This window comes from Vigna unguiculata, chromosome 3, assembly GCF_037176805.1.
Source record: "Vigna unguiculata cultivar grain cowpea cultivar isolate G323 ecotype 2 chromosome 3, ASM3717680v1, whole genome shotgun sequence".
Classification (NCBI taxonomy): domain Eukaryota; kingdom Viridiplantae; phylum Streptophyta; class Magnoliopsida; order Fabales; family Fabaceae; genus Vigna; species Vigna unguiculata.
The window spans coordinates 29,201,345-29,229,310 of NC_140794.1; the positions used below are offsets into that span (position 1 = coordinate 29,201,345).

At 34.8% G+C, this 27,966-nt stretch overlaps 1 protein-coding gene across 4 annotated transcripts; it reads left to right on the forward strand.

The window, feature by feature from the left end:
* Positions 1-1,712: 1,712 nt before the first annotated feature.
* Positions 1,713-27,921, forward strand: PEX1 (peroxisome 1). Of its 4 annotated transcripts, none has more exons than XR_014993278.1 (18): positions 1,713-2,016; positions 2,107-2,280; positions 3,238-3,337; positions 4,470-4,952; positions 5,468-6,202; positions 6,804-6,895; positions 7,734-7,807; positions 7,918-8,137; positions 16,367-16,460; positions 16,598-16,752; positions 17,445-17,675; positions 18,253-18,453; positions 18,759-18,884; positions 18,960-19,021; positions 19,680-19,797; positions 24,472-24,668; positions 27,497-27,571; positions 27,731-27,921. XR_014993278.1 is itself a non-coding variant. In XM_028062868.2 (18 exons), exons 1-17 carry the CDS (start codon positions 1,825-1,827, stop codon positions 27,533-27,535), a joined length of 3,381 nt encoding a protein of 1,126 aa, XP_027918669.2. In that variant the 5' UTR covers positions 1,713-1,824; the 3' UTR covers positions 27,536-27,571; positions 27,731-27,921. The 4 variants fall into 4 exon arrangements, 3 of the variants coding, with proteins under 3 accessions (XP_027918669.2, XP_027918670.2, XP_027918671.2); XM_028062868.2 differs by having other exon boundaries at positions 24,384-24,668; XM_028062869.2 differs by lacking the exon at positions 1,713-2,016 and having other exon boundaries at positions 2,142-2,280; positions 3,228-3,337; positions 24,384-24,668.
* Positions 27,922-27,966: the final 45 nt, after the last annotated feature.

Consider the following 27,966-nt stretch of genomic DNA (forward strand, 5'->3'; position numbering starts at 1 on the left):
GCCCTTCTTGACTATATCAAGAACATCTTGAAAGCCAAATAATGCATGCATTTGAACACTCCATCTGTTCCAATTCTTCCCATCAAGAATCAACATATTTCCAGGAAGAAATCTTGACATGATTTCTTCCTCTGACTACACTTTTTTCCCAAAATCTTTTGGCTCTGAATACCAGTCTGTTGGCACTATGGTCTCAAAGAAGAATAGAGAAAGAAATAAGGTGCGGAGATAAAAATAAATGCACCGAAAATAACCAAATGGAATACTGTGAAATCATAATATCTATTTCCTGTTTACATATATCTTTCATAATATGTAACAAAGAGTTAGTTTCACTTTTACAAAATTACAAGAAAAAATTCGAAACTAAATTATTTATATGTATTTAACAACCACAACATTGTCGCTACCCTCTACTCCGGTAGACAAATTCAGATGCACGCCGACAACTGGCCTCTATTGCAAAGAAAACACAGCTCACACCCTGGAAGCAAATAACACCCTGAAATGACTCACACTGTAAAGGCTGGGAAGAAGATGCGACCACTAAAGCTGGAGAACCAGAGATGAAGATGATACCGTAAAATAAAGTAGAGTTAAAGTAAAAGAAGGTAAAAAGGTCAGTTGTGGTATTTCACGTTTAATGGATGCAGGAAAAAAATGATAGAGTGCGGCCATACCTATAATGCACCTTAAATACATTTTTCGTCCTCATTTTCGTAGTGTTTGTTGCGGATGGTCTTCATTTCTATCAAATGTTTAAAATGGTCCTCATTTTCGTAATTCGTGTTTAATTTAGTCATTTTATGTGACGCCGTTTAAATCAGTAACGAAGTAATGTACAAGTGACACTATTTGTATTACATTGTAATGTTGTAATGGAGTGTATGACGTGTACTGTACAGGTGGATTATTAATGTTAACTTTTCAATTTAGGGCAAAAATTTTCCAATTAGGTCGTGCTGCAATTAGGGATTGACGAGTACAAGCGATTTCTTCATCTCTGATTTGCAAAGGAAGCAGCAATTGGACTTGGCGATTTGTTTGTTTGATTTCAATTTTCCAGTTGATCATCATCGACGAGGTAAGTGCTTTGCTCGTGGGTTTACGGTATTCAAGGTTGTGATAAATTTTGCACATTTGAATCAGTTGGGGTTAGGGTTTTCGTAATTCTTGTTTTTGGATTTGTTTGTGGTTGGAATGTTGTGATGTTCTCTCTACAGTTACAAATCCGGGTTAATCCCCATCTCTTGTTGAACCACCAACATTGTTGCCTCCAACGATTACAACCAAAGATAAAAGAAGAAGATTGAGATAGTGACATGGGATTGCAGGAAGAAGAAGATTGCAGCAACACAAATTGGAAATGGAGGAAGAAGATTGCAACAACTGACCAACTGCCTAACAATTCATTTTAAAAAACTTAGCTCACTTATTTATCTCCAAATATCTAATTATTACACATGTACCGTACGCGTAATACACCCTAGTACAATGTAATACAAATAATGCCACATGTACAATATTTCGTTACTGATTTAAACGGCGTCACAGAAAAGAACTAAACTAAACACGAATTACAAAAGTGAAGATCATTTCAAATATTTGGTAAAAATGAGAACCATCCGCAACAAACACTACGAAAAATAGGACGAAAAAAGGTATTTAAGCCTATTTTATATTAATTTATTTTTATTGATGTTTTATGGATGAAGAGTAGAAATGAGAGTCTTCGTCAATCATCCCTCTCAAACTGAAACCTGGTTCGTATGATAATGAGAAAGTGAATATGTGTGTTTAGGTTACCTAATTCCATTCCGTCCGATGGAGTTCGAGGTGAAGGTGGTGGGAGGCATAGACTCCTGTTTCGTATCCCTTCCCCTCTCACTCATCCAAACTCTTCAGTCAACGCGCTCGACACCGCTTCCTGAAATCCTCGCTCTCGAGCTTCGCTCTCCTCCTCACACCTGGTTCGTCTCTTGGTCCGGCGCCACTTCTGATTCTTCCGCCATAGAGGTACGGAACTTCAACTTCTCCCCTTGCACCTTCTCACTCACTCGCTTTCAGTTTCAATTCTATATAAAGCCTCCAAAATAACTTGTGCAGGTTTCTTCTCGATTTGCGGAGTGCATTTCCTTGCCGAATCACGCTACTGTTCAAGTGAGAGCTGCTCCCAATGTGCCGCACGCTTCTCTCGTCACCATAGAGCCGAACACGGAGGATGACTGGGAAATTTTGGAGCTCAACGCCGACCTAGCCGAGGGTATAATCCTCAACCAGGTACGCAATGGAATTGGACACTTACTTTACCCCGGCTTACTACTATTCGATCGAAAGTAATTTAAAGTAGATATTGAAATTCAGTTGCATGTACTTGTTTTAAGACTAAAAGGTTACAACACTAAAAGGTTATCCAAATAAATTTTTTGAAGCAGAACAAACTCACAAGTTAAAATTATTTTATGCATAACTTAAATAATTTTTTTGGAGAAGCTAATAGGAGAGAACTTTTACAAGTTAACTTATGCATAAACTAATTTTATCTTATGGAAAAGCTTCTTCATTTGTCTTTATTTTCTTGTGAGATTTTATGGATAAATTTATTCTATCAAATCCTAATTATGGATTGGAATGTAACTATTGAGAATTTTGTCAGGTATGTCTTCGTTTTAATTGTAATAATTGCGGCATATGTTTTCTCTTTGTCATTGTTTGTTGCTGCTCTAATGTGTCCATTGCCATTGCTATTTAGTGAAATTTTGTGTGAATGTCTTAGGCACTAGTTTGATTAATAAAGAAGAAAATAAATTTTACATAAAAAAAAGATAAATGGGAGTGACTGTACAGACATGGGAGTGGAAATAGACACTCCCTTTCTTCTTTGGAAGATTAGTGGAGACCAAATGCTACTTTAACATCTAGAAAGAGAGAGAGAGAGAAAGTAGACATGCTAGGTGATATCATGTGATAGAATGAGAGACAGAGAGAAGTAATTGGTGTTGAAGGCGAGTATGATATATAGAGGTCTTTGTGTACCACCACTTTTCTTTATTTTCTTTCAGAGAACTTTTCATTTTGGATCTAAATACTATATTTTCTATTATTTAAACTATATTCTTTTGCCCCTTGTCTTTTCTACTGGCTATATGAAAAGGAAATCAGTCAGTTTGAGAAGAAATGAGTCTATTTGATCTCTCTATGTTACATTTATATAATGATGTGGGTAGCTTGATGCAGGTCAGGATTGTCTATGAAGGGATGAGATTTCCTTTGTGGTTGCATGGTCATACTGTCATCACATTTCAAGTGGCTTCTGTTGATCCGAAGAATGTGGTGGGTAAGATGATACCTATTTCTGTCTCTATAGTTCTTTGGTTTTATCATGTGCTTGATCTAAGCTGCAAATATCATTAATGACAATGTAGTTTTTGCTTTCATTTCACGTGTATACCCTTTTCATGTGTAAGCTAGAAATACCCTTTTGAACTATTGTGACAAACATGATAGAGACGTAGTTATCATATAGATGCCAAAATAAAAGTGCAAATGATGTTCTTCATAATCAGGGGTTTTCTCTTTCATCTTAAATCTAGGATATTTATTTGAGTTTTCCAGATGTGTTAGACACTGTTTGATTTGCTTCTACTGCTGCTTGGTGAGATCTATCCCAAATATGTATAGGAATTGGGCAGCATTATTGCTTTAGTGTATGGTGGTAGTCATATAATTTATTTTTTATATATTCAAGTCTTCTGCTTGTGAATTTATAGGTTGAATGATTTTACAGTATCTATCAAACATTTGGATAATTTATTATCAATGTGTCATTTTGTGTGTGGTGGATGAATTACCTTGCTATGAAACTGTCATAAATGGTTTATAAACAGTACATTTGATGATTTAGGGAAATATGTACTTAATTTGGGACTTAAATTTTCTCCTATACACATTTCTTTTCATTATTACTGTACAATATGATTGCTAACTTCTAAAATCTTATTAAGTAGGAGGGTATCTCATATTGGGGGTAGGTGAGAAGGTTGGTGTTGAGAACGTGCCTTTAGATGCTTCATAATTTAGGAACTTTTCAGACTTGTTTCAGTTTTAAATAAGTCAAATTTATTCTGTTTCAATTTGTTGTTAGTGGATTAACTATTCCCTATTTTTTAGCTAAGCTATCAGTGCAGTGGCTAGAATCGTGAAACCTGATATCTTAGTTTGTTTTTTCCTGAATGTATTTAAATTACATTGCATTAAAATAATAAAAGTGCAGCAGTTAGCAATATCAGTATTTTATTAGATTTGCATCTCTCTGTTTTTATCTCTGTTAAGAACTGCCTTTGTTCCTAAAAAGTCAACAGGTGGTATTATACATAATTATTTATTATTCTCTTATTCAGTGGATTCTTACTGTTCTAATGTAAACAAGTTTCTTTTGATTATCAATCTAACACCTGAGACTTTGACAGTGCAACTAATGCGAAAAACTAAAGTTGCTGTTGCTCCAAAAAGCCGCAAAAGAAGTTTGGATTCACCAGGAGATTCACGTCAAGACTCCTCTAATAAAGAACACACTTCTAAGATGCTGCTTCGTTTACAAGATCCAAAAGGATTATGTAGTACCAGTACTCATGTCCAAGGAGTTGACCTTAATGTAGGGCTTACTACTGTTGCTTTTGTTCACCCTGAAACAGCCAAAAAATACTCATTCAGCATGCTTCAGTTGGTTTTGATAGTACCCAGAGTTTCCAAGGAAAACGTTAACATTTCAAGAACTAATATTATGAAAAACAGAGGTGGTTCAAGTACTAATGAAGCTGAAAATGTATATACTGACAATATAGAATATCGACAAGCAATTGTTCAGTTGATGATTTCAGAATCTGTGGGTGAAGGACATGTGATGGTAGCTAAGTCTCTTCGCCTTTATTTGAGAGCTAGCCTACGTTCATGTATGTCAATTTATCCTAATATCCATCTTACTGGATCCTTTCTATTTAACAATCAATTGCAGGTTATTTTCTCATGAATTTAATTGTGTGGAATATTGCACCCAGCAAATTATTATTAAACGTATTTTATGTTTGGTGTTTAGGTTATCTGTTTCTATAGTTAGGAAACAATCAGTCTCTAATTGCATTTTGACTGTGCATCAAGCTGTCAGGCATTGATTAGGGAATAAGCTGTTTTTTATTTTGAAAAACTGTAGGTTTGCCCAGGTAAACAAACTTGAAATATGGCATTTGAAGAAATTTATAGTGGAAGGGTCTATGGAAGTTTGCTCCTTTTTTTGTGGATTTGTTGGTTTTAGCAAGAGTATAATTATAGATTTTCCAATGATATTAAGCTTAGTATCTCTGAGAATTTTTCCTCTCTCAGTGTTCAATGTATATTGCAGTTGAAAATTTATCTTCCTTCATTTTTTATATCTGATTTTAACAAGAATATTGCCTTTGTGATTGAATAGGGGTTTATTTGAAGGCATGCAATACTATTCTGGAAAAAAATATTCCTTCAACCTCTCTTTTTCCGTGTCAATTCAAACTACTAAGTCAGGAGAATTCTGTTGAGAAAGATGGTCTAAAAGTTTCTCATGACCGGAATAATCACATTGATAAAAAAGTCCAAGCGAAAGCTGCATCAGGTTTATTTGTGGAGACAATAGATTGGTCAATCCAAAATAAAGTTCTAGAAGCTGTCTCCTATGAATCCAATTACAAAGCAGAGGAAGAAACTACAAATCAATCGCAGAATCACAGGGGATTACAGAATCTTGTAAGACTATGGTATATCACACAACTTAAGGCAATTACTTCTATTTCAGGTATGGAGGTTAGTTCCTTGATTATGGGTGATAAAACCTTGCTTCATTTTGAAGTAAGCTGTTACAAGCTTGGGAGTGATGGGAAGGCTCAGTTCGCCTATAGTCCTTCAGAGAATAGTAGCAATGCAGCTGAATTGTTGTTTTTATTGACATTTGGTGAAGAATATCTGCATAATGGGAAACTTCGTGCATATGAAGTTGGTCTTGGTGGAGAACATGATAACATTAATGTTGTGGACCTGAAGGTTTTTGAAAGGATGAAATTGTGTGATCCTGTGTCTATTATTTCTATAGAAGAGAGAACGTCTGAAGACAACATTAATTCAAATCTATCTCCCCTTGGCTGGATGGAGAAAACTGCGGATGATGTTATCAACAGTAGGTCAATTTTGGGGATGGGAGGTGGAGGGGGTGAAGTGCCTGTTACTTTTTCAATTGATTGTTCTCATGGCATTTTTTCCCCAATAAAAATCTTAATTGATCCTTCATGATTATTGTTAATAGATGTACCAAGCCAAGTAGGAAAATGTCCAAATGATATGTACAAAGATATAACCCTTGGCAATAAAGGATACAAAAAATGTTTGTACATAAAATTTAAGCATGACCATAACCTTTTCATATGTTGTTATGATTGATTGGGAAGGATACTGAAGGGAATTATTTATAGAGATCTCATGTGAATAACATCCCTGAGAATTTGATTTTTAGTTGAGCTCAGTGGTTTTTAATCCTGTTCTACCTGTTTTATCTGTTGAACTTATTTGTTGTGTAAGATTCCCTATTTTTCCTAGTTACTTTGGACTGTTAATATGGATGATTTGTTAGAATTTGGATTGAGGTATGCTTGATTCATCTGTTTTCCTCCTTGATGCCTGCTGCTCATTAATTTGAATTTATTCACGTAAATATCACTTGCATTCTGTGGCACTGAGATGCCCTTTGGTGATACTTAATTTGCTGCTTTTGCTGGCTGCAGGAATGTTGATATTGTTATGTTCGGCATCTGGTTTGTGGTTTGGCTCACACAACTTGCCACTCCCTGGACATGTTCTCATATATGGACCACCTGTGAGTACAACATAAACCTTCGTAAGTTCAATATAAAACATATATGGCTTTTAGAAAGTATATTTTTAGTCAAACTCAATCTTATAAAACTAATTTGTAAAGTTAGATTTGCATCTACTTATATATTATAATTTGACCATATCCCGCGACTCCACTTTTCATTTCATTGCTTGCTATCAATTTTGGCTAAAGTGTATTTTCAGTTTAGGATATATTGATAACTTGACTGATTAAAGATGTGGTAGCCTGTAAAAGTGCCAAGGAATAATTACCTTATGACAATAAAAGCTAAATTGGAAAACATACTAAGATATCTTTCTTCTTTTGTAATTTATCTTTGATAAATTTAAAGGAAAGTTGTATGGAATAGTTTACACCCGTTATTACTTTAGTATCTATTAGTAACTAGCTAACTTATGCTGACTGTTAGGTAGGTAGATGAGCTATAGTCTAGTCAGCATAGCTTGCATAGCAAGCTACTGAGTTGTATAAATACTGTTCTTTTACTTCAACGAGTAAAATTCATTTTCAGTTTGTGTTAACCTTTCTTTTTTAGCTTGGTTTTAGTTTCTTCATGAAGTGAGGCCTACTGAACCACCTCAAATTGGCTGAAGTTTGTTTTAGAGTTGCTTCACATCACATCACATCACATCACATCACAAAACTACTGTCTGCTGTGCTTATCTTTGAGTTGAGAATTTAGCTCTTCATATTAAGATTTCACATTATGCTTAGTGATTCTTTCATATCTACTTCATATTGTTGATCTGGCCACAAAAAAAGGTTACCAATCTGACGTGTGAATACAATGCATTTGACATTTAAATATTTTTCCCAGGGCTCTGGGAAAACTATATTAGCAAGAACTGTGGCAAAATCCCTTGAGAACCACGAAGACATCTTTGCACACATGTATTGATATTAATTCTAATTTAGTTGTTCCTTTATGATTTTCCCAATTATTGTAATTTTCAATTGGCTCCTGTTTAGATTTAATAATTTTAGCTTTCAATGTTATGCAGAATTTTTATTTCCTGCTCAAAATTTGCCCTTGAGAAGGTCCCAGTTATTCGCCAAGAACTTGCAAACCATGTAACTGAAGCTTTAAACCATGCTCCTTCTGTGGTTATCTTTGATGATCTTGATAGCATAATTTCTTCCCCTGACTCTGAAGGATCTCAGCAGTCAATATCTGTTGCTGGACTCACAGATTTTCTGGTTGACATCATGGATGAATATGGGGTAAGAAATACGCCTCAATTGTTACTCAATGCGGTTTCTCTGAAATGTTTATGTATGTTATTGTTCCTTGTCACCAATGTTGTTACACTTGAGGGTTGTAAGGGGATTGGAGAGGGGATAAAAAATTGTAACTCGACCCGTAAGAGTTATGTGTTGATGAAAACTTATGTTCATAAAAGGTGCATCATTAAAAAAAATATAAAGGATAAAATTAATTCATAAAATCGTTCATAACACAACTTAAAATAGGTTCATAATTCATAAAATGGTCATGCATAAAACAAATCAATTCATAAATGTTTAATACAAACAAAGGATCCAAGGAAATCTTTCATATCAGATGCAGGATAATGATCATCCACCTCCACATGATCTTCACTTTCATTAATTTCCTCTCCTCCATGACCTTCATCATTATAGATAATTGGAGGAACCTCCAAATCATCCATAGGTGCAGCAGCACCACCTCTACTAGCATCTCCATCTTCTCCAACTTCAACTAAGATGTCTTCATCGGAAGCAAGATCTTTAATGTTATAGCCCTTTGTTTTCCTAACATCCTTCTTCTTCAATTTTGAATTAGCCATCACAAAGACCACATCATTCATGGTCTTTTAATGTAATTAATTTCTTTTCTTGGTGTGGACTTAAATAATTATAAAATTAATTAACACATCATACTTGTAACATCCCAAAAACTGGATAATCTCAAATTAATAAAACATCACATACATGATTATTCAGAGAGTACGGAATTTAGGGTATAAAGATATACAATACGTCAGATATACCCAAATTACATGAAAATGGCTCCACACAGCCCAAACAGAAATACACTGGAAAAACAAATAATTATACTAGGTCTTGTTCAGACAAGAAAATCATAACTAATAAAATCCTTCAGCGATGGGCTTCATAGTGGGCCCAAGATCCGTCCAATCCATCAAGATGTAGCATTTCCATCACCATTACCACTGCCAGGAGCCCTCCCATCTGCTCACATCAATAGAATCGATGATCATCGCAATAGGAGAAGAACCACATACAAGACAACTAAACAAGCAAACAGGGGTAAGCTAGTGTACATAACTCTTATATTACAACAATCAACATGCAAATCTCAGAGTCAAACATGAACAACAGACATTCACACATGGATTACCAAAATCAATTAAGACTCCCAAGACTTGACTATCCGGATACGCATAATGAGGCACCACCACGTGGCAGTGGAATTATGTCCTAGCAATGAGGCGTCACCGCGAGGCCTTCGCGGAATTATACCGGCACCACCACGTGGCATTCGTGGAATTACGCCCTGGAAAAAAAAGGCACCACCATGACACGCGCGTGGAATTACGTCCTTATGTTGAGGCACCACCAGGGACTCCCCTTACGAGGGTCCATGGGATTACGTTCAACTGATGAGGCGCCACCAAGATCTCTCACTACGAGAGCCATGGAATTACGCCCTACCCACACTTTATACATGTTCCACCCAACAATCAAGAATTTCCCATAGCATTAATATCATGTATAAACAACAAACCATACAACTCATGCTTCCCGATTCATACCCAATAAAGTAACATACCATTTCCATCTCAAACTCATATATTATCATGGCATCATCACGTAACCCCTCAAGTACAACATTTAGATCAGACAAGCAAGCCACACATCAGTACACCATTCAACAATAGCACCAAAACCTGCCGCAGTTTCGCTCAAGCTAACTTGTCTTGCTCAGGCGAGAGCTTGACAGGGAAACAGTGGGTGCAGCGAGGTCTCGCTCAGGCGAGACCACTCCTTGCCTAAAAAGAACGCACGTCGCCTAGGCGACAATTCGAGTAGCAAAATCCTGGTTGAGCCTCTGATAATCTCGCTTAGGCGAGACTAGCTCGCTTGGGCGAGAAAACCAGCACTCGCCACTGTTTTCTCGTACAGCAGCCAAAACCACGAACCAAAACATGCTTTAACTTAATCCAAATCAGACACAACGACAACCAAGCCATACAAACACGAAATGACAGCAAAACAACGGAAAAACACAAGCAACCGAAGGTCCTAGCTTTCCTTACCTGGAAAGGGCTGATAAGGGACTTTGGCAAGCAAACGTAGAGCACAACAACTCCGAGAATAGGCTTGGAAAACTGGAAAACAGTGGAACAGATCTTAAGATTGAGCCCACTACGAACCCTAATTGGAAAAACACGAAATATACCAAGGGAAATGTGATATGAGTTGGAGACTAACTTACATGAGCGCGAAAAGAAGTTGAACTATGGTGAAGACAAGGATGTCTCAAACCCTAGTAGAGAAACAACAGTAGCAGCTCAAGGAAGTGCGGAAATCTGTTTTACGCAAAAAGCACCAGGATTAGGGTTTAGGCAAATTTAGGTCAGTTTTTCCCCTTCTGGGCCAGCCCTAAGGCCCAATGGTTAGGGGCAGCCTTAAGGAAAAGGGCAGCACGAAAAGTGGGCCTTACAATACTAGCCTCTAAAAAATAATTATAAAATCAATTTCATAAATTTAAATTCCTACTCTCTCAAAAGCACTCCAATTATGCTCAAAACCACTCCAATCATGCTCAAAAAGTGGATGAACTACAAGTCAAACTCAATACTCAAATAGCGAATCTTTGTAATTTTTTATGTTCATCACCATATGATTCCCACCATTGTGATTGGTTGCTGGACCAGACGATCTGATTGGTGGGGTTACCAATCTGAACAATGGCTCTGACGGCGACAACTGCGGTTGTGAAAAAAGTGTATATGGGTTACCAGGATTATCCCTCTTCTTAAGTCTTCAATAGGTTTTTTATCTTTACAGAACTTATGAATAGGTTAGTTCAATTAGCTTTCAATTTTTAATTGAAAAAATCATTTATGGGGAGATGAAAATTGTTTTTACTTTGCTGGTGTCTGCAATAGTCTAGTATGATAATGGATATGAAATTGGAATACAGACAGAGAAGGAGGATAGGATACCAGAGATAAGTAGATATGTTAATAGGAAGGAATTGGGAGAACATGAGAGAAAAAGCAATAAATCAACACATCACAGAATCAGACACATCAGACAACGGTAGAGCAGCAACCAATGAGCACAACAGATGACATCCCCGAAGAGATTTGGAGTTATTACTGAAAAGAGAGGTGGAAACTCAGTAGAAAGGGAAGGAAAACGTTTCTGATGTTGAACCATTCTGCCACAGTACAAATAAGAAGAAAAGGTAGAAACTCATTTCAGAGGTTGCTGAACTATGCAATACCAAAATGAATGAGGAATACAAAAGGCCATTAAGCTTGCCAGAGGCTTTGCATCATCAAGGTCCACCCACCTCCAGTCTTTGGTACTAGTCACTCCAAAATGTGGTGTGTCTTGGTGTAACCTTCGAGAAAGCTGATCACAATTTCAAAAACAGAGTGCAAAAGCAAATTACATGTTAAAAAAACAGAGTGCTTCTACTGTCGTCACTATCCACCATTGGCTCCATATGACATTTTCTCATCTTTGGCTGAAATCAGTGACCTATCTGTGTTATCTGAACTGCTGAACTACAGCCAAGACAGTCCCTGAGCTTTTACATGACCTTAGGTCACTACATGCTGACTTTGACTTTAAAAGTGTAAGAAAGAAAGAGGAAAGATTGTAGGGATTTGGTAGAGGATGTGAGGAAGAGATAGCTAACAATAATATATGATTAATAGGATCTAATATTGTGGTATAACAATAATATATACTTGAAAGGAATAATCTGAAAGAAAGAATTTTATTGTTTTGTTAATTCCACTGAAACAATACATCAACTTCTCTGTATATAGAGATCTCAAACCTTAAGTAATAATTACAAGAGATCTCTAGAATCTTCTAAGAGCTTCTAATAACTTCTAGTAATACATTTAATATACTACCAACAACTTTTAATATTGTATTTAGTATTTAACTAACAACACCCCCCCTCAAGTTGGTGAATGGATATCTATCATTCCCAGCTTGCATGTGAAATTATGAAATTGCTTAGTGGGAAGACCTTTCATGAACAGATCTATGCTAACTGAAGTCCAGATGGGATGTAGGAAGTAGTGATAAGGCTACTATCTAGTTTCATTTTAATAAAGTGTCGATCTATCTCTATGTATTTAGTCCTATCATGCTGAACTGGGTTGTGAGCAATGCTAATGGCTGATTTATTATCACAATAAAGGATCATAGGTTCTTCACATGCCACTTTAAGATCATTTAGGATAGTTCTCATCCATAGCAATTCACACACCCCTTGTGCCATAGCTCGGTATTCCGCTTCAGCACTAGACCTTGCAATAATATGTTGTTTCTTACTTCTCCAAGTCACCAAATTTCCACCCAAGAACATGTAGTATCCTGAAGTGGATTTTTTTTATCTATGATAGGCCTTGCATAATTCGCATCAGTATACACTTCCATCATTAACTTTTCATTTCTCTTAAACAATAATCCCCTTCCTGGACTTTTCTTCAAATATTGAAGAATCTTGTTTACAACCTACAAATGTCTCTCCCTTAGATTTTGCATGAACTGATAGCATAAGCTATGTTTGGTCTGGTGTGTGCTAAGTAGATGAGCTTCCCTACAAGTCTTTGATATTGGCCTTTATTTATTGTAGAATTGCCTTCATCATTCCCAATTCTATGGTTTTGTTCTATAGGAACTCCAGTAGTCTTGCAATTAATCATACCCATTTCTTTGAGAAGATCAATAACATACTTTCGTTGGGAGTAAAGATGCCTTTCTTTGAGTAAGCTACTTCTATCCCAAGAAAGTACTTCAATTTTCCTAGATCCTTCATTTCAAATTGGGCAGCAAGCTTTTCTTTCAAGATTTGTTTCTCATGTTCATCATCTCCTGCAACAATCATATCATCAACATAGACCAAGAGTAGTGTAAGTTTACCTTCTTGGGAATGTTTGATGAACAGGGTATGGTCACTTTGACTCTGTCGATACCCCATAGAGATCATAGCTTGAGTGAGTCTACCAAACCAAGCACGAGGGGATTGCTTAAGCCCATACAAAGCTTTCTTCAACCTGCACACTTTATTCCCTCCTTTAGTAGATCTAAAACCTGGAGGAATTTCCATGTATATTTCTTCCTCTATATTTCCATGCATGAAAGCATTTTTCACGTCAAATTGTTGCAATTCCAAACCAAAATAAGTTGCCAATGAGAGAATGATTCTAACCGTATTCATCTTTATCACCGGAGCAAATGTTTCCTAATAATCAACACCATCAGTCTGAGTATATCCTTTGGCAACTAACCTTGCTTTGTAACGGTCTAATGTGCCATCAAATTTATACTTTAGACTAAAAACCCATTTGCATCCCACTGAATTTTTATCTAGTGTTCTATCAATTTCCCATGTTTGGTTCTTTTCTAAGGCACTCATCTCTTCATTCATGGCTTAAATCATTGGACAAACCATTGATGCACATATTCACAATTGTGGATATGGATAGTAAAGGCCATGTAACTCACATTCGAGGTCAATTGTCTGACTTGATATTTGATCTTGCAAGCTAACCTTATTTCAAGTGAAGGTGAGAACAATATCTCGAGATTGTGTCTATTGGGCTGCAAATAGTAAATTAAAAGGGCAATTAGTTGATGTTGAATTTCCATACACCCCTTAACATCGAGGATTGGACATCTCTAGTGTGAGACCAGATATTGGAGAGTGGTCCAATAGTAGGTGGCATGACAAAACCAATAGACTTCACTCCAATAGACTTTGATACTATCTTACACAGTAGACTTTGAGCCTAACTCGATTTCGCATAACTGATTTGTAAGGTGAAGTTTGTATTTATTTATATTGTATAATTTGGCCTTAACTATACTTGGTGTGGGATCTCCAACAATATGCTTATGTTACTAGTTTATACAAAAAATAGAAGAAAATAATTTCTTATTTAGTCTCATTACGAACATCTTTGACATATATACATATACACACACACACACACACACATATATATATATATATATATATATATACACACACACACATTGATTGGATAGTTTAGGAAACAAATCCCTGATATTGTGGGATTGATATTCTAGTAATGAAGCCAAGATACAACCAATTAGAGCTGTCAAAATGGGTTACCCGACCCACTATGGGTTGGCCACTTAATGAGCTAACCCAACCTGGCTCATTTATTAGTGAGCCAAAAAAATTCGAATCCGGTCCGGCCCACCACGGGTTGGTGGGTTAAACGGGTTGGCTAACTGGCTCACTTAATTAAGAAAAATACAATTTTTTTTCTTTCGTCCCAAAAATACTAAATATAAACTAAAATAACAAAAAATATTATGTTTGCATTTGCCAACCCAACCCAAATACAAAAAAATTATGTGACCCTTTATCTGCAGGTAGGTTGGTGAGTCAACCCGGCTCACCACGGGTTCAACCCGAGTCGGATTCTTGGTGGGGCGGGTCAAAAATTAATCCCGTACTGAAATTTGTAAAAGAATTTCAACCCAACCCGGTCTGAACCCATGGTGGGCCGGGTTGGCCCACAGATTCTAACCCACTTTGACAACTCTACAACTAATATACATAATTAAAACCAATAGGGATAAAAATCTGAAACTTCCTAAAATTTCTTGATAGAATAAAATTTAAAACTTCCTAAAATATGTCAACAATTTATAATAGGATAATTGAATATTCTGTAATTACGCTCTCTTCTATGAATTTAGTAGTTACATTGTGGTCTAAACACAAAATTCATGGTATGCCTTCTCAGTTTCTCTTTTCTCAATATCTTTCAAACCAACGACCCTTTGATATTTAGACCATATTTTCCTGTTTTGTTGCACTCATGCAGCAAGTGACTATACAATTAGGGATGGCAACAGGTCGGGCTGGACACGGATAGTGCCTCCCGTACCTCGACCCACAAAGAAAAAAAATTCACCCGCTACCCGTCCGTTTATCGGCTTAAAAAAATACTCGCGTATGTTTTTGAAACCTGCGGATACCCGTGGATAACCCGCATACCCACAAATATTTAACAAAAATATATATTTTATAAATTTTTTAAATAAAATTATAAAATTATAAAATATAATATAAATTAAATTTTAATTTTAATTAAATTTAACTTAATAAAATATAAATTAAATTATAATTTTAGTTTTTTGTAGATAATGAGTACCTGCAGGTACGGGTAGTATGATACCCCTACTCGACTCGTTTATAAGCGGATATTAAAATACCTGTTATCCGTTACCTGCGGGTAATAAATACCCACGCGTACTAACCACCCGTCGCAGATTATATTCGTGGATACCCGCGGGCACGAGTATTTTTGCCATCCTTATATACTATCTACGAGGTAGGTGCATAATTATGTTTTTGGTAAACGTGTCAGGTTTAGCTATATTTGGAATGAGCAACAAGATTTCCTAGCTTTGCTTTGTGGATTCATTTTTGCTTTCTCTCTACCATTACTTGTTACCTTTGGGAGTAGAATTTGAAGCGGAATGGTGACTTTTTAATCTTTGCCACACAATTCACATGATTCTGTCTTCCTGTTATAGACTAACTGTTGGATTTTCAGGAAGAAAAGAAAAACTACAGAAAAAGGGTCACCCCTTAATGTATTACTGGACTAAATGAAGCAAAACAGATTACTCAAAGGAGTTGTCTGTCCCCTTTCCTACTGGATACCCCAGCCACCACGAACTATTAGACCATGATTATCCCACTAAAACAAACAGAAAGTCTATTTATAAACATTCTATTTTTGAACTTCCTTCTATAATAAATTTGCCAAACTTTCTCCTCAACTGGAATTTTCTTTTCTAACATGAACAATAGTCCCTAAAGGAAAAAAGGCAATCAATTTGGGATCTTCTAAATATTTATGAAGATATTTATTATTTACAACCGTATGTCATCGCATTTCTTTTTGTACTGCCCTCTTATTTTGTCCGTACTTCCTACAAAATTGTTTCTAAAAGTGTACATACTTTACTAAATACAAATATTTTCCTCATCAAGACACTCTAGATAAAAGTTAGAGTTGTTCTACACCTGGTAGAAATAAACAGTCTTTCTGAAGCACATACTAATCACAAAAGATTGAGTCTTCTCTTTGTTGCTAAATCAATTTAGCACACACTTTTCTTTCTTGAATGCCATTTTGAATCTATTGCCTGTTGCACACTGAACAGGAGAAGAGGCAAAAATCATGTGGATTCGGACCAATAGCCTTCATAGCTTCTGCACAATCACTAGAAAAGATACCACAATCTTTAAGCTCTTCAGGTTTGATATTTTTGAATGTAATATGTGTGTCAGATTATAGTAAATTTGAACAGAATATTGACCATTATCTTTCATTTTTTATATCCATTTTGTTTCTCATCTTCAGGCAGCTGATTTCTTGATTCACTTTTTATTAGGAAGGTTTGACTTTCACATAAAGCTTCCTGCTCCTGCAGCCTCTGAGCGCAGGGCTATGTTGAAGCATGAAATACAGAGGCGTCACTTGCAGTGCGATGATGAGATCCTGCTTGACGTGGCTGTAAAATGTGATGGTTATGATGGTTATGATTTGGTATTCTACTTCTTTTAGATTTATCATGTAGGAAGTTATTTATTTGGCTTCACTGGTGTAAAAATTACTAAATGTCAGTTTTGTGAATGTTTTAGAATGTGGTTCTGTTTTTTATGTGCTGCATGAGTAGAGAAATTTAGAGAGAAGGAAAATAGGAAGTCTATGCATTTATGGTATAGATATTCATTCAGCTGCAGATTTCATGCTTTATATCATTAACGAGTTTGTTTTTTTAAGACAAACAAGAATAGAAAAACGGCACAGTTTGTGGGATTTACGGAAGCCCTTTTTTGAGTTAGGGTGTTATATTTTCTTTTCATTAAATTGTCATGGTGTAAGCCCTTTTATCAGTGGTAGAGGAAGAAAGGCAGGTGTTCGTGCATTTGTTCATGAAACATTCATTGAAATATTCCTGCACAAATTTCATTAGCATATGATCTAGATTAGAGATAAGAAAATTTAAGATTACTTTATCATAGCTTGAAAAACATAAAAAGATGTTTGTGTTCCTACAATATTTAATGGTTATTATTATTATTAATATTATCTAAGGGGCATCATTTACATTTGATGAACAACACTTGCTTATGTAGAAGTTTGGTTTTCAATCTGAGTATTATTAATTCATGAACTGTTGATTACTATGTATGAGCTGCAAGTATGCAAATATTTAATATCTTCCTTGCTTCCAGGAAATATTAGTTGACAGAACTGTTCATTCTGCTGTTCGCCGTTTTCTGCCATCTAATGCTTCCATTGATGTGCATGAGAGTCCAGCTATACTAAGGGAGGATTTCTCTCAGGCAATGCTTGATTTTCTTCCAGTTGCAATGCGTGATATTACAAAATCAGCTTCTGATGATGGCCGTTCTGGATGGGATGATGTGGGTGGTCTTGTTGACATTCGAAATGCTATTAAGGAGGTCTGACTTAGTGAAATGTTAGAATCTTGTTCTGTCACTAGATTTTATGTATCATGTGTTTTTCACTTACTCCCTTTGGATTCAAATATAAACAAATATATGGTCATGTTTATGGGACTTAGATATAAGAAAATTCCAATGAATTCAACCTTATTTAATGTTATTATCTCAAAAATACCCTTATGTTTAAATCGGGGCATCATCTCAATAAATATGACTAAGGATAATGTTGAAAATGTACTTTATTTGTTGAAATTAAGAACAACATTTAATGAACATAGCTGGCATTCTTAATCAGTGTAAAATTAGCTAATTTGTTTATATTTAAGTCCAGAGGTAGTATTGTTATATTTGTAAAATACTTGCGTAAGTCAAGTGGAGGACATATTTAATCCCGCAAAACTAGTTATTAAGGTGAGGCCTTCCTAAGCTTAGAAAACTAATGTAAGTCGTATCTCTAGTTGATAGAGGACTAACAATAAGGCAGCCTAATAACAATTATTTTTCTCTTTTGTTGTATGTTTACTCTATACTCTGACATTTCAATGATTTTACGTTGTTGGTTAAATTATTTCAGATGATAGAGCTGCCATCAAAGTTTCCAAAAATTTTTGCACAAGCACCTTTGAGGTTACGGTCAAATGTCCTTTTATATGGTCCTCCTGGTTGTGGCAAAACTCACATAGTTGGTGCTGCTGCTGCTGCTTCTTCACTTCGATTCATATCAGTAAAAGGGCCAGAGCTGTTAAACAAGTACATTGGTGCTTCTGAACAAGCTGTAAGAGACCAATAAGAACTTCTCTGGGTTATTATTGGTGTATGGTACTTTTGAATTTATTTAATTCTTTTTTAATCCTTATATTTTCTCAATTTCTCTGCATAAAATGAAAGGTTTTTCTGAAGGTTAATACATCTCAATTGACTAACTAGCTTTTTATACTGTCACTGGGAGCCATTTGATGATGAATGTCTTTTGTTAGGTGACGTAGGACGTTTCTTTGGTTGTCTATAATATATTTTAATATTTCAAATTAAAATTATTGATTTTGCATACAAGGTCTGGGTGTTGAATGCTGGTTTCAGGTTAGGGATATTTTCTCTAAAGCAGCAGCTGCAGCACCATGTCTACTTTTTTTTGATGAATTTGATTCTATTGCCCCCAAGAGAGGGCATGACAATACTGGAGTAACTGATCGAGTTGTTAATCAAGTCAGTATATATTTGTTGCTTTTTGAACTTTTACTTTCGTGAATAAAATCTGACTTCAGATGTTTCAATTTTCAGTTTTTGACTGAGTTAGATGGTGTTGAGATTTTAACTGGTGTATTTGTGTTTGCTGCAACAAGGTTAGTTTCTCATACATGTTTTCATTTGTCCCAAATAAAACAAAATTTTGATAGTGTCCATGGATGAAAGACTAGCTGAAAGGATATAAAGTTTAATGAAGACTGTAGTTCAATTGGCTTATACTTAATTTATATTAGTTACGTAGACAATTTCTGGTACAGGCTTTAGGATTAGTTTGGATAAACTTTTCAGCAAGCATTTATAGAATAAAATAGGAGTCTGAATGAATTAAACTTTGCAGTCCTGCAACTGCAATATTTTATGAACCAAAGAAAGATTTTATTGATCGAAAAGAGAAACGGAGAAAGAATACTTCTCCAATGCTTTCCCTTTCACAAAGGATTCTTCCTTTTACAAAGAGCAAAGCTTAATTATCAAATATTACCGGACAAAATGAATCCTTCACCTTACATCCTCCTACTTTTTTAGCTCACTAATTATCTCAACTGTTGCATCTTATTATAACTCCTAATAAATTTTGATATATGAGATATTTTTCATTTATCAAGCTTCTCTTCTAAGCTGGAATAATGATTTGGCTACGATTAGTTTACAATTGACCCTTGTTTGTGGTGACTATTTCTTGTGATAGTAAGAACAAATGGAAAATGGATATTAATCATTGGTTATTATAATATCTGTTTTTCGTGAAAGCAGTAGACCAGATTTACTTGATGCTGCACTGTTGAGACCTGGTAGGTTAGATCGTCTTCTATTCTGTGACTTTCCATCATGGCACGAGAGATTGGAAATTATTGCTGTACTTTCTAGAAAGGTATGTGTTAGCATGACTTCTATGAGTATTGTCGATGTTTTGTTTCTTGTTTGCAAATTGCTCATGATATCTTGTTGGGGTTCTTAATATACAAGGTAAATAAATGTTTTGGATTGAATGTTTTACCTGTTCATACGTTATGCAATAGAATCAGGGTTATAATGTTAGCAAAAGCATGAGAAAATATCATATGTATCTGATGCCTACCAGTTCACTACATCCACCTAGAGTCAATAGTAATTGTTGTTCAGTTAAAGAGAGAAAGGGACTTGAACTATGTAAGGAAATAAAGAATTATTTTAGTTAAGGAAGTGGAGTTTAAACTTAACTCAATCTCATAAAACTGGCTAGATAAAGTGAGGTTTGCACCAGGGATGATAACATGCAGGTGTGGGTTTCATTATCTCATCCCATTTCCGTAATAAAAATTCATTCTCGTCTCCAAACCCAACGGGTACACAATTTTTGTTCCATCCCCATCCCTCGGATAGATTCATACCCATGTTTGTATTGTTCTAAATATCAATTAAATCATTTCTATAAAGAATAAAAATCCCAGCAAAGAAATCAAGATATTATCGCAATATTCAATATAAAAGAACATATTCTCTTTTCTTCGAGATATCAAATATTAAGAAAAATATTATAATTGTATAAATCTCAAATTAGGGTATCAAATAACTAGAGAAAATTCAAAGAATTACATAAATACTAAACAATTACACATAACTAAAATTCCATAATAACCAACACATCTATTAATTTTGCAAACAGTTTGAGTTTCACTTGCATTCGATCCACCCACATATAGAAAAAAAGAAGAAAAATTAGATATGATATGATAAATGAAATTGAAAAATTTAGTCACTAAAATATAATATACCTTCATTATATATTTTAGTAAATTATGGATATTTTAGTAATTTAAATAAAGATGTAAATGCCGACGGGATGTGTATTGGGACAGGGACGGGACAAATATGTACATACCCATTCCATTCCTATACCCAATTTAAAAATCTGGTATTACCCATATCTATACTAAGTCAATGCGGAGATTTTCCCTAAAAAACGGGGACGAGTTCGAATAATATCTACAGGATGGGCTTTTTTGTCACAACCTCCTATTTCGAAGGTCTATTAAAGAAGAAACAAGGTAAAAGGAAAATACAGTTGTTTGTTTTACTTAAAACAACTGTAAAATCTGTTAGTAGTTATGTTATGGGGAAGCTTGTATATACAGATGTGTTTTGGGGGGAGGATAGTAAAATGAGTGAATAGTAGGAGGTTTCTGTACCCTCGAATTGCCAGAGGTGTTTCTGTAATAATTCTGAAACTTCTATATGAAATTCTCAGTTTTCTCTGTTTGAGTTTTCTTTCTTGTTTCTGAGTTTGTGATCCAGTTTCTCTAATATACTATTGTTTGGCCATATCTCTGGTCAATGTGGAATCTTCAATAAACAACAATCATACAATTACATTGTCATTATGATACAGATCCACACCACAAAAACAAGCAACAAAAGAGAATAGGTGAATGAAATATAAGTCAGGTCTGAGATTTATCTGCAAAAGAAGAAAATACAGCAAAGATAATCAATCCTACTGCCCAGAGCTAGGCTCCTCTAGACTTACCAACAAGGTTCTCTATTCAACAAACAGCAAAACAACCGCCCTCTCCTACTCTCCACACCTGATACTAATAATAGAAAAATATTCCTCCTCTCTCTCTCTCCTCTAACTAACCACTCTTCTAATCCGACAACGTCATTATCCTGGTTCTTCTTTCTCACATATGCCCTTCCCCATCTTGAATTGTGCTTCAGTTCATGGGCTACAGTCTCATTGGGCGCCCATTTACTTTTTGGCCCCATCACATTACCTCTATTTCTAACATTCAAACCCTTTAAAATAAAGTAATTACGCCAAAATGAATAGCAAGATTATAAAGATATTTTCTCCTAATTGCTGCATAGATATTGAGGATATTTTTATTCCATTAATAATCCACTATTTACAATACTCCTTCTCAAGTTGGTAAATGAATATAATCATTTCCAACTTGCCTACAAGATCCTAGAGTTTGCCCTAAGGAAGTCCTTTAGTGAAAATGTCCTCTATTCGAAATCCTGTTGGCACATGTGTTGTAACGACAAGACCTTTGTCAAGATTATCTTTGATAGAGTTTCCCAATTTCAATGTTTTGTCTTATCAAGTTGTACTGACTTATGGACAATATTTTAGACACATTATTTCATGAACAATTCTACAATGAGACAAAAATGTAGAAAGTTCATAATTCACATATTTAGTACCATTCCTACATTTGATTCTTTTGATGTTTTTTTCTAAATTGATTCAAACAATATGAGAAAAATTAACAAAGATTTCAAAGACCTCAGTTGGCAATGCCATTGCCACGTCACATTGACAGTACCATATGACATGATACTGACTTGACATGTGGACAATTTTTTTCTTAAAAAATTAAAAAAATAAATTAAAAAATTAAAAGAATAAAAGAATAAATAAAAAAATCAAAAAATAAAGACAAAAAATAATGAACCGACACGTGACATATTTTTAACTTTGTTGGTACAACACTAACTGAAACGACCAAATTACATCAATTTTTCAAAAATTGGAGTCTATTTGAGACAATTGGGGGACCAATTTGAAATATCATAACGAAAATTAGGACCAAAAGCTTATTTAAACCTTACAACAATCAAGATAAAAATATTTTGAGCTATAGTAATTAGGAAAAATATCTTTAGAATTTTCTTATTCATTTCAACACATTCTTATTGCCTTATTTAAAAAAAAAATATTATTATAAATATAGATGGTGAGAATCTAATTAGTATGATTGTTATCAATAAAATAAATCTTTATTTCCTTACATAGTTCAATTAATACACCGTAAGATCTTTAATCCTACAAGATCTCTTACACTACTTGTGAATCCTATTTTAAGATAACACCCTTAACAACCCTAGTAAAAAACTAAACACCTACAGGATTACAAAATTAAGGAACAAGGTCATTTGAACAAATTTCAACTCAAAATATTGTAAAGAAAAGCAATGGTGATCTTCTAAATCTATGATCTTGATGACATTGAATCAGATAAAAAAACTCCAAGAATTGTTTTTCAACTAGCAAGACTAATCTCTATGTTTTAGAAAGGTTTTTGAACTTTCATAATTTGATTGCATGAAGATAACTAGAGATTACTTGCTTAGGTAGCTAATAGTTTAAATGGGTCAAAAACTGTTTTAATCCATTAAAACAGAACTTCGATACTCGTTTGCTCATTTTAATTCATTAAAACATCTTTTTAATCCATTAAAATCATTTAAATACTTTAGTGATTTTAATCAATTGAAATGTCAATTTAATTGGTTAAAACAAGATTCACGACCTGAAATGCTTAAAACAAAGTTTTAATTGAGTAAAATGCTCTTCCCAAAAACCTAAAAAACTTAAAAACATTTTAACATATTAAAAAGAACTATAATCCATGAAAACAAATTTAAACATTCCAACCACTGTTCAAACACTTCCGAACTAAAATATCCACTTAGTCAAATCAAGATCAATAATAAGTAATTACTTAGAATGCATCTAAACGATATGTTACAACCCAAACCCGACATCAAACTCAATATCAACATCTCCAACACTTGCATCATGGTCAATGTACAGGTTGGTAGCGTCAAATCTCAAGCTCCATCCTTCCTTCAAGCCTCTATACCAAGAAAAAGTAAATATACAATCTCAAAAACTCTAAGGTTGTTGTCTAGTTCTCTGGGGCCTTTGTGGTTGAATCTTAACTTTTTCACTATTCATATTGCATATGTTGCTGAATCCAAACTTTATGTTCCTCGTACCAAATTTTCTTTATTCCCTCTTGTTTTGATCACTTCACTTGCAAAATACGTTGTGACCTCCATTTTTGTGGTTGTCACTGTCAACTTTGTTCTTCTTATGGTTGTCACCACCAACTTTGTTATTTCCAACGACCAACTGACTGATTTCTCCTCTAAAATTCTCAAGGGATCTCGTTTAGATTGTATTGATAATAAGTGTGGTGCATATAATACATAGGCTCCAATTTGAGGAGTGTCAAAGATATGAATATATGGAAATAGGGAAATAGTGTATAGCTTTAATTTAGGGATTATGTTATATGTTTCTTTCTTTCCCTAATTGTATCTTACTAATAATTATAAATTATCATGTCTGTCCAATATGCACAATTCTTTTAATCAATTCTATAGTCGCCATGGAGAGTCAAGCCCTATTGAGGTTCTAGTGTAGAAATTTCACTGGCTTTCACTTCTATAGATGAGATTGAATTCCACATAAGATATGTGCACACCGCAAAATGTCAAGTTGGTCATTAACCTACCCTAATTTTGAATTTTAATATTTTCATGTTTGACAAGGGAGGATTATTGTTAGTCTTACGCCTTCTATTAGTAGTGGGAAGTTCCACTTTCACCTCATATAATTAACATTAATAATTTATCAAACAAAATCCTTTTCTAATTTAATTAAACTGAGTCTTTTTAATTATTCAGTTGGCAATGGACAAAGATATTGATTTGACTACAATAGCTAATATGACTGAGGGATTCAGTGGAGCTGATCTCCAAGCTCTCCTCTCAGATGCGCAGCTTGCAGCAGTTCATGATGTTCTGGACAACGTGGATGCCTTAAGGACAGAAAAAACACCCGTTATTACTGATGCTCTTCTAAAGTTCACAGCATCCAAGGCTAGACCATCTGTTTCAGAAGAAGAGAAGAGAAGACTCTACAATATATATCACCAGTTCCTGGATTCAAAGAGATCTGTCGCTGCCCAGGTTTTTCCCTTCTCCCGTGAACTAGTATGAGTTTCGCTTTTATAATCTCTTCAGTTTAACAAAATTGTGTTCGCACTGTGTTTTGTGGATGAGTAGGAACTTGTTGGTTGTAGATTATTAGGTATATTGATACCCATGAGCTTTGATTGATGTTGAATAAAAAAAGTTAGCTCTCGGAATTGACAACTATATCATCTTCGGTGCAATTGCTTGCTGCACCTTCATGTTTTCTCCCTGGATCTCCATACATTGTGATAAATGTAAAAAGCATTCATTCATACAGTTTTATCGGGAAATTATACAATACAGTTTTCTGTATTGTATAATTTATAATGTAAAGGATTAGGTGTTGTATTTCGAGTTACACAATGCAGAAGTAAGAAAAGTTAATTTCGGATTGTAGAATTCAAAATACATTTTTTATTTGTGCCATTTGTTGGGTTTAAAATAAACATAAATGAACTAGTTGTTGGAGTCTTAATAATAGTTAAGGAGTTAGCCATTGTGGGTAGTTAATGAGTTAGCCATTTTGGATAGTTAGTGTACTAGCAGTTTATAGTCCTTGTGAGCACAACAAACAGAAAATTGAGTCTATAAATTGTATCGTGAATTATATGAATGAACAACAACAACAAGAAGTGAATCAAGTTTTTTCACAAGAGTTAAGAGTTGTTGTCTAAAAAGTGGTATCAAGAGCTAGTTAACTTGAGTGTCTGAGTGGAAAAAAAGGAAGCTAGAGAGAGCTTGAGTGTTTGAAAAGAGAGTGAGATGGCTAGTCTTACAAAGAGTGTATTCCTGCCTAAGTTGACAAAGGGGGTCAACTATGACAATTGGAGTCTAAAGATAAAGGCTCTTCTTGGCTCCAAGAAAAGTGGAAGGTGGTTGAAGATGGTTTTGAAGAACCAGCCAACACTGTGAATTGGTCAAATAACCAATTGAAAGAAGCTCTTGTGAAGTACAAGGCAGCTTTGTACATCTTGTACCAAGCTGTGGACAAGTTTGGCTTTGAGAAGATTGCAAGTGTCAAATCTTCAAAAGAAGCGTGGGATATTTTGGAGAAGGTGTATAAGGGTGATGACCGAGTGAAGCAAGTGCGACTTCAGATGCTCAAGGGTGAGCTAGAGAGCATGAGAGAGAAGGAGATTGAAGGAGTAGCCGAGTACATAACTTGGTTGAAACCTTTGCAAACCAACTTGCTAGAAACGGAGAGACTATGCCCGCTAGCCAAGTTGTGGAGAAGATTCTTAGGTCATTGACCAACAATTTCAAGAATGTGGTGTGCGCGATTGAAGAATCCAAGGACTTGTCAACGCTCACGGTTGAAGAGCTTGTCGAGTCCCTTGAGGCGTATGAGCAACGGAAGAAGAAGAAGGTTGAGCCACTTGATCAACTACTCCAAATGAAGGGAAAGACTCAAAACACTCAAGGAAGAGGAAGATACCGAGGAGGTATAGGAAGTGATTCTAGTGGTAGAAGCCGAGGACAGGAAGAGAAAGAACAATCCGGTCAACAAAATTGGCATGGAAGTGGACGAGGTCCATGGAGAGGAGATTGATCAAGCAATTTAAACACTGAGTGCTTCAAGTGTTGGCAAGTATGGCCATTATGCAAAGGAGTGCTACTCGTACAAGTTTTTCAGTTAAGTCCGGACATTTTTCCAAATATTTTCGGTCTGAGAGCGAAATGAAGAGACGATAAACCTCACAGAAGAAGTTAAAGAAGAAGTGGCGTTGTTGATGATGACGTGTAGCTCGAGGGTCGACCACAAGAAAGTGGAGAACTCGACAAGAAGTCATAATAAACTAATGTTGGAGTACCATGTGATAATTTTAATCCTATATTCATAATCTACATGTCAAATAGTTGGACCTCAAACTCATGTTAGACTTATAATAGTCACTTATTCAAACACTTTCCTTTTCAATTAGATTGTATCTAACTTTACAGTCCAACTACAGGAATCTAGGACATTATTTGCTTCTTTATGCTCTTGATATCCCAAATGGTTAGTGACTTGTTATCTATGTGACTCAATTTGGTCTTTATAGATACCTCATTGTCAGTAATGAAGTTTAGAGTTATTGTGTTCAGACTTTTAGAATCTGGATAATTTTCTACGTCAATTAGGACCAGATAGAAGGAATGAAGTTTATCTAAGGAAAGAAGAGGTAGGTGTATAGGTGGAGATGTTAAGTATATTAATATTTAAACATTTTTCCTTTAGTTCATATTATTTTATTTTTGTTTAGTCCATTTAAATTTATTATTTTGTTTTTAATCCATGTATATGTCAGTTTTCGTATAAGTCTCAATTATGTCAGCTTGATGTCATCTCCATTAATCACTTCAGTATTTTTGTAATGGATACTAATGACAAGAACAAAAACTCAGATTTTTTTAGGGACAAAAACATTTAATCTAATCCTGAATGCTCTAAATTTTATACTTGTCTAAATTATCATTAATTTTAAAATCACTAAATCTGTCACGAATTATCTTGAGTGACTGAAAATGATGATGTAACCTTTAAATGTGAAAGTATAGATGATAGGCGGTTGTGTGATATTGACTTGAATTATGTTAATGGAGTTGTTTTTGTTTGGTTTCTCAAATTACACTTCTATACGTGTAAGCTATCTAAACTCTTATTCACAAGTGGTTTAGATGGCTAGGCGTAATTCATTTCGTTCGAAATATGTTAGTGCAAATGCCATGCGATCTATGTTTTATTCGGTAAATAATCACATGCGATCTATGTTTTTCTCTTTATCCTTGTCACCAATGCAAAATCTCTAATTTGTTATAATTGGTTAACATAATTTCTGCAGTCAAGAGACTCGAAAGGAAAGAAGGCAACTTTAGCTTGACAGGTCAAAGATTCATGTGGTGGAAGATGTTCTTTGGTATTAATTTCTCTGAAATGTCTTCTCTTTTCATGTGCACATCTTTAATAGTAAACTTGTATAGTTCAACTCATCATTTGTTGTATTTGATAATGTAAAATCTCCTAGCAATATTACAAAAAATTTCTCAAATTTTATTTTTGGTTTGTGAAATTGCAGGCAGCAATTGAAGTAAGCCCTTAAATGACCTTCCGTCAGTGTATATATCAATAGAATTATGACAAATTACACAATAAAAATGTATTTTTGTTGTAGTCTCACAAAGATTGTCAAGATATGTAACGAAAATGATTTTTTGTATCATTTATTTACACTATTTATTGTTATGCACACCGAAATTTTTTTTCTAATCGATATTTTTATTGTAAATGAACTTGAATAGTAAATGCAGGGTG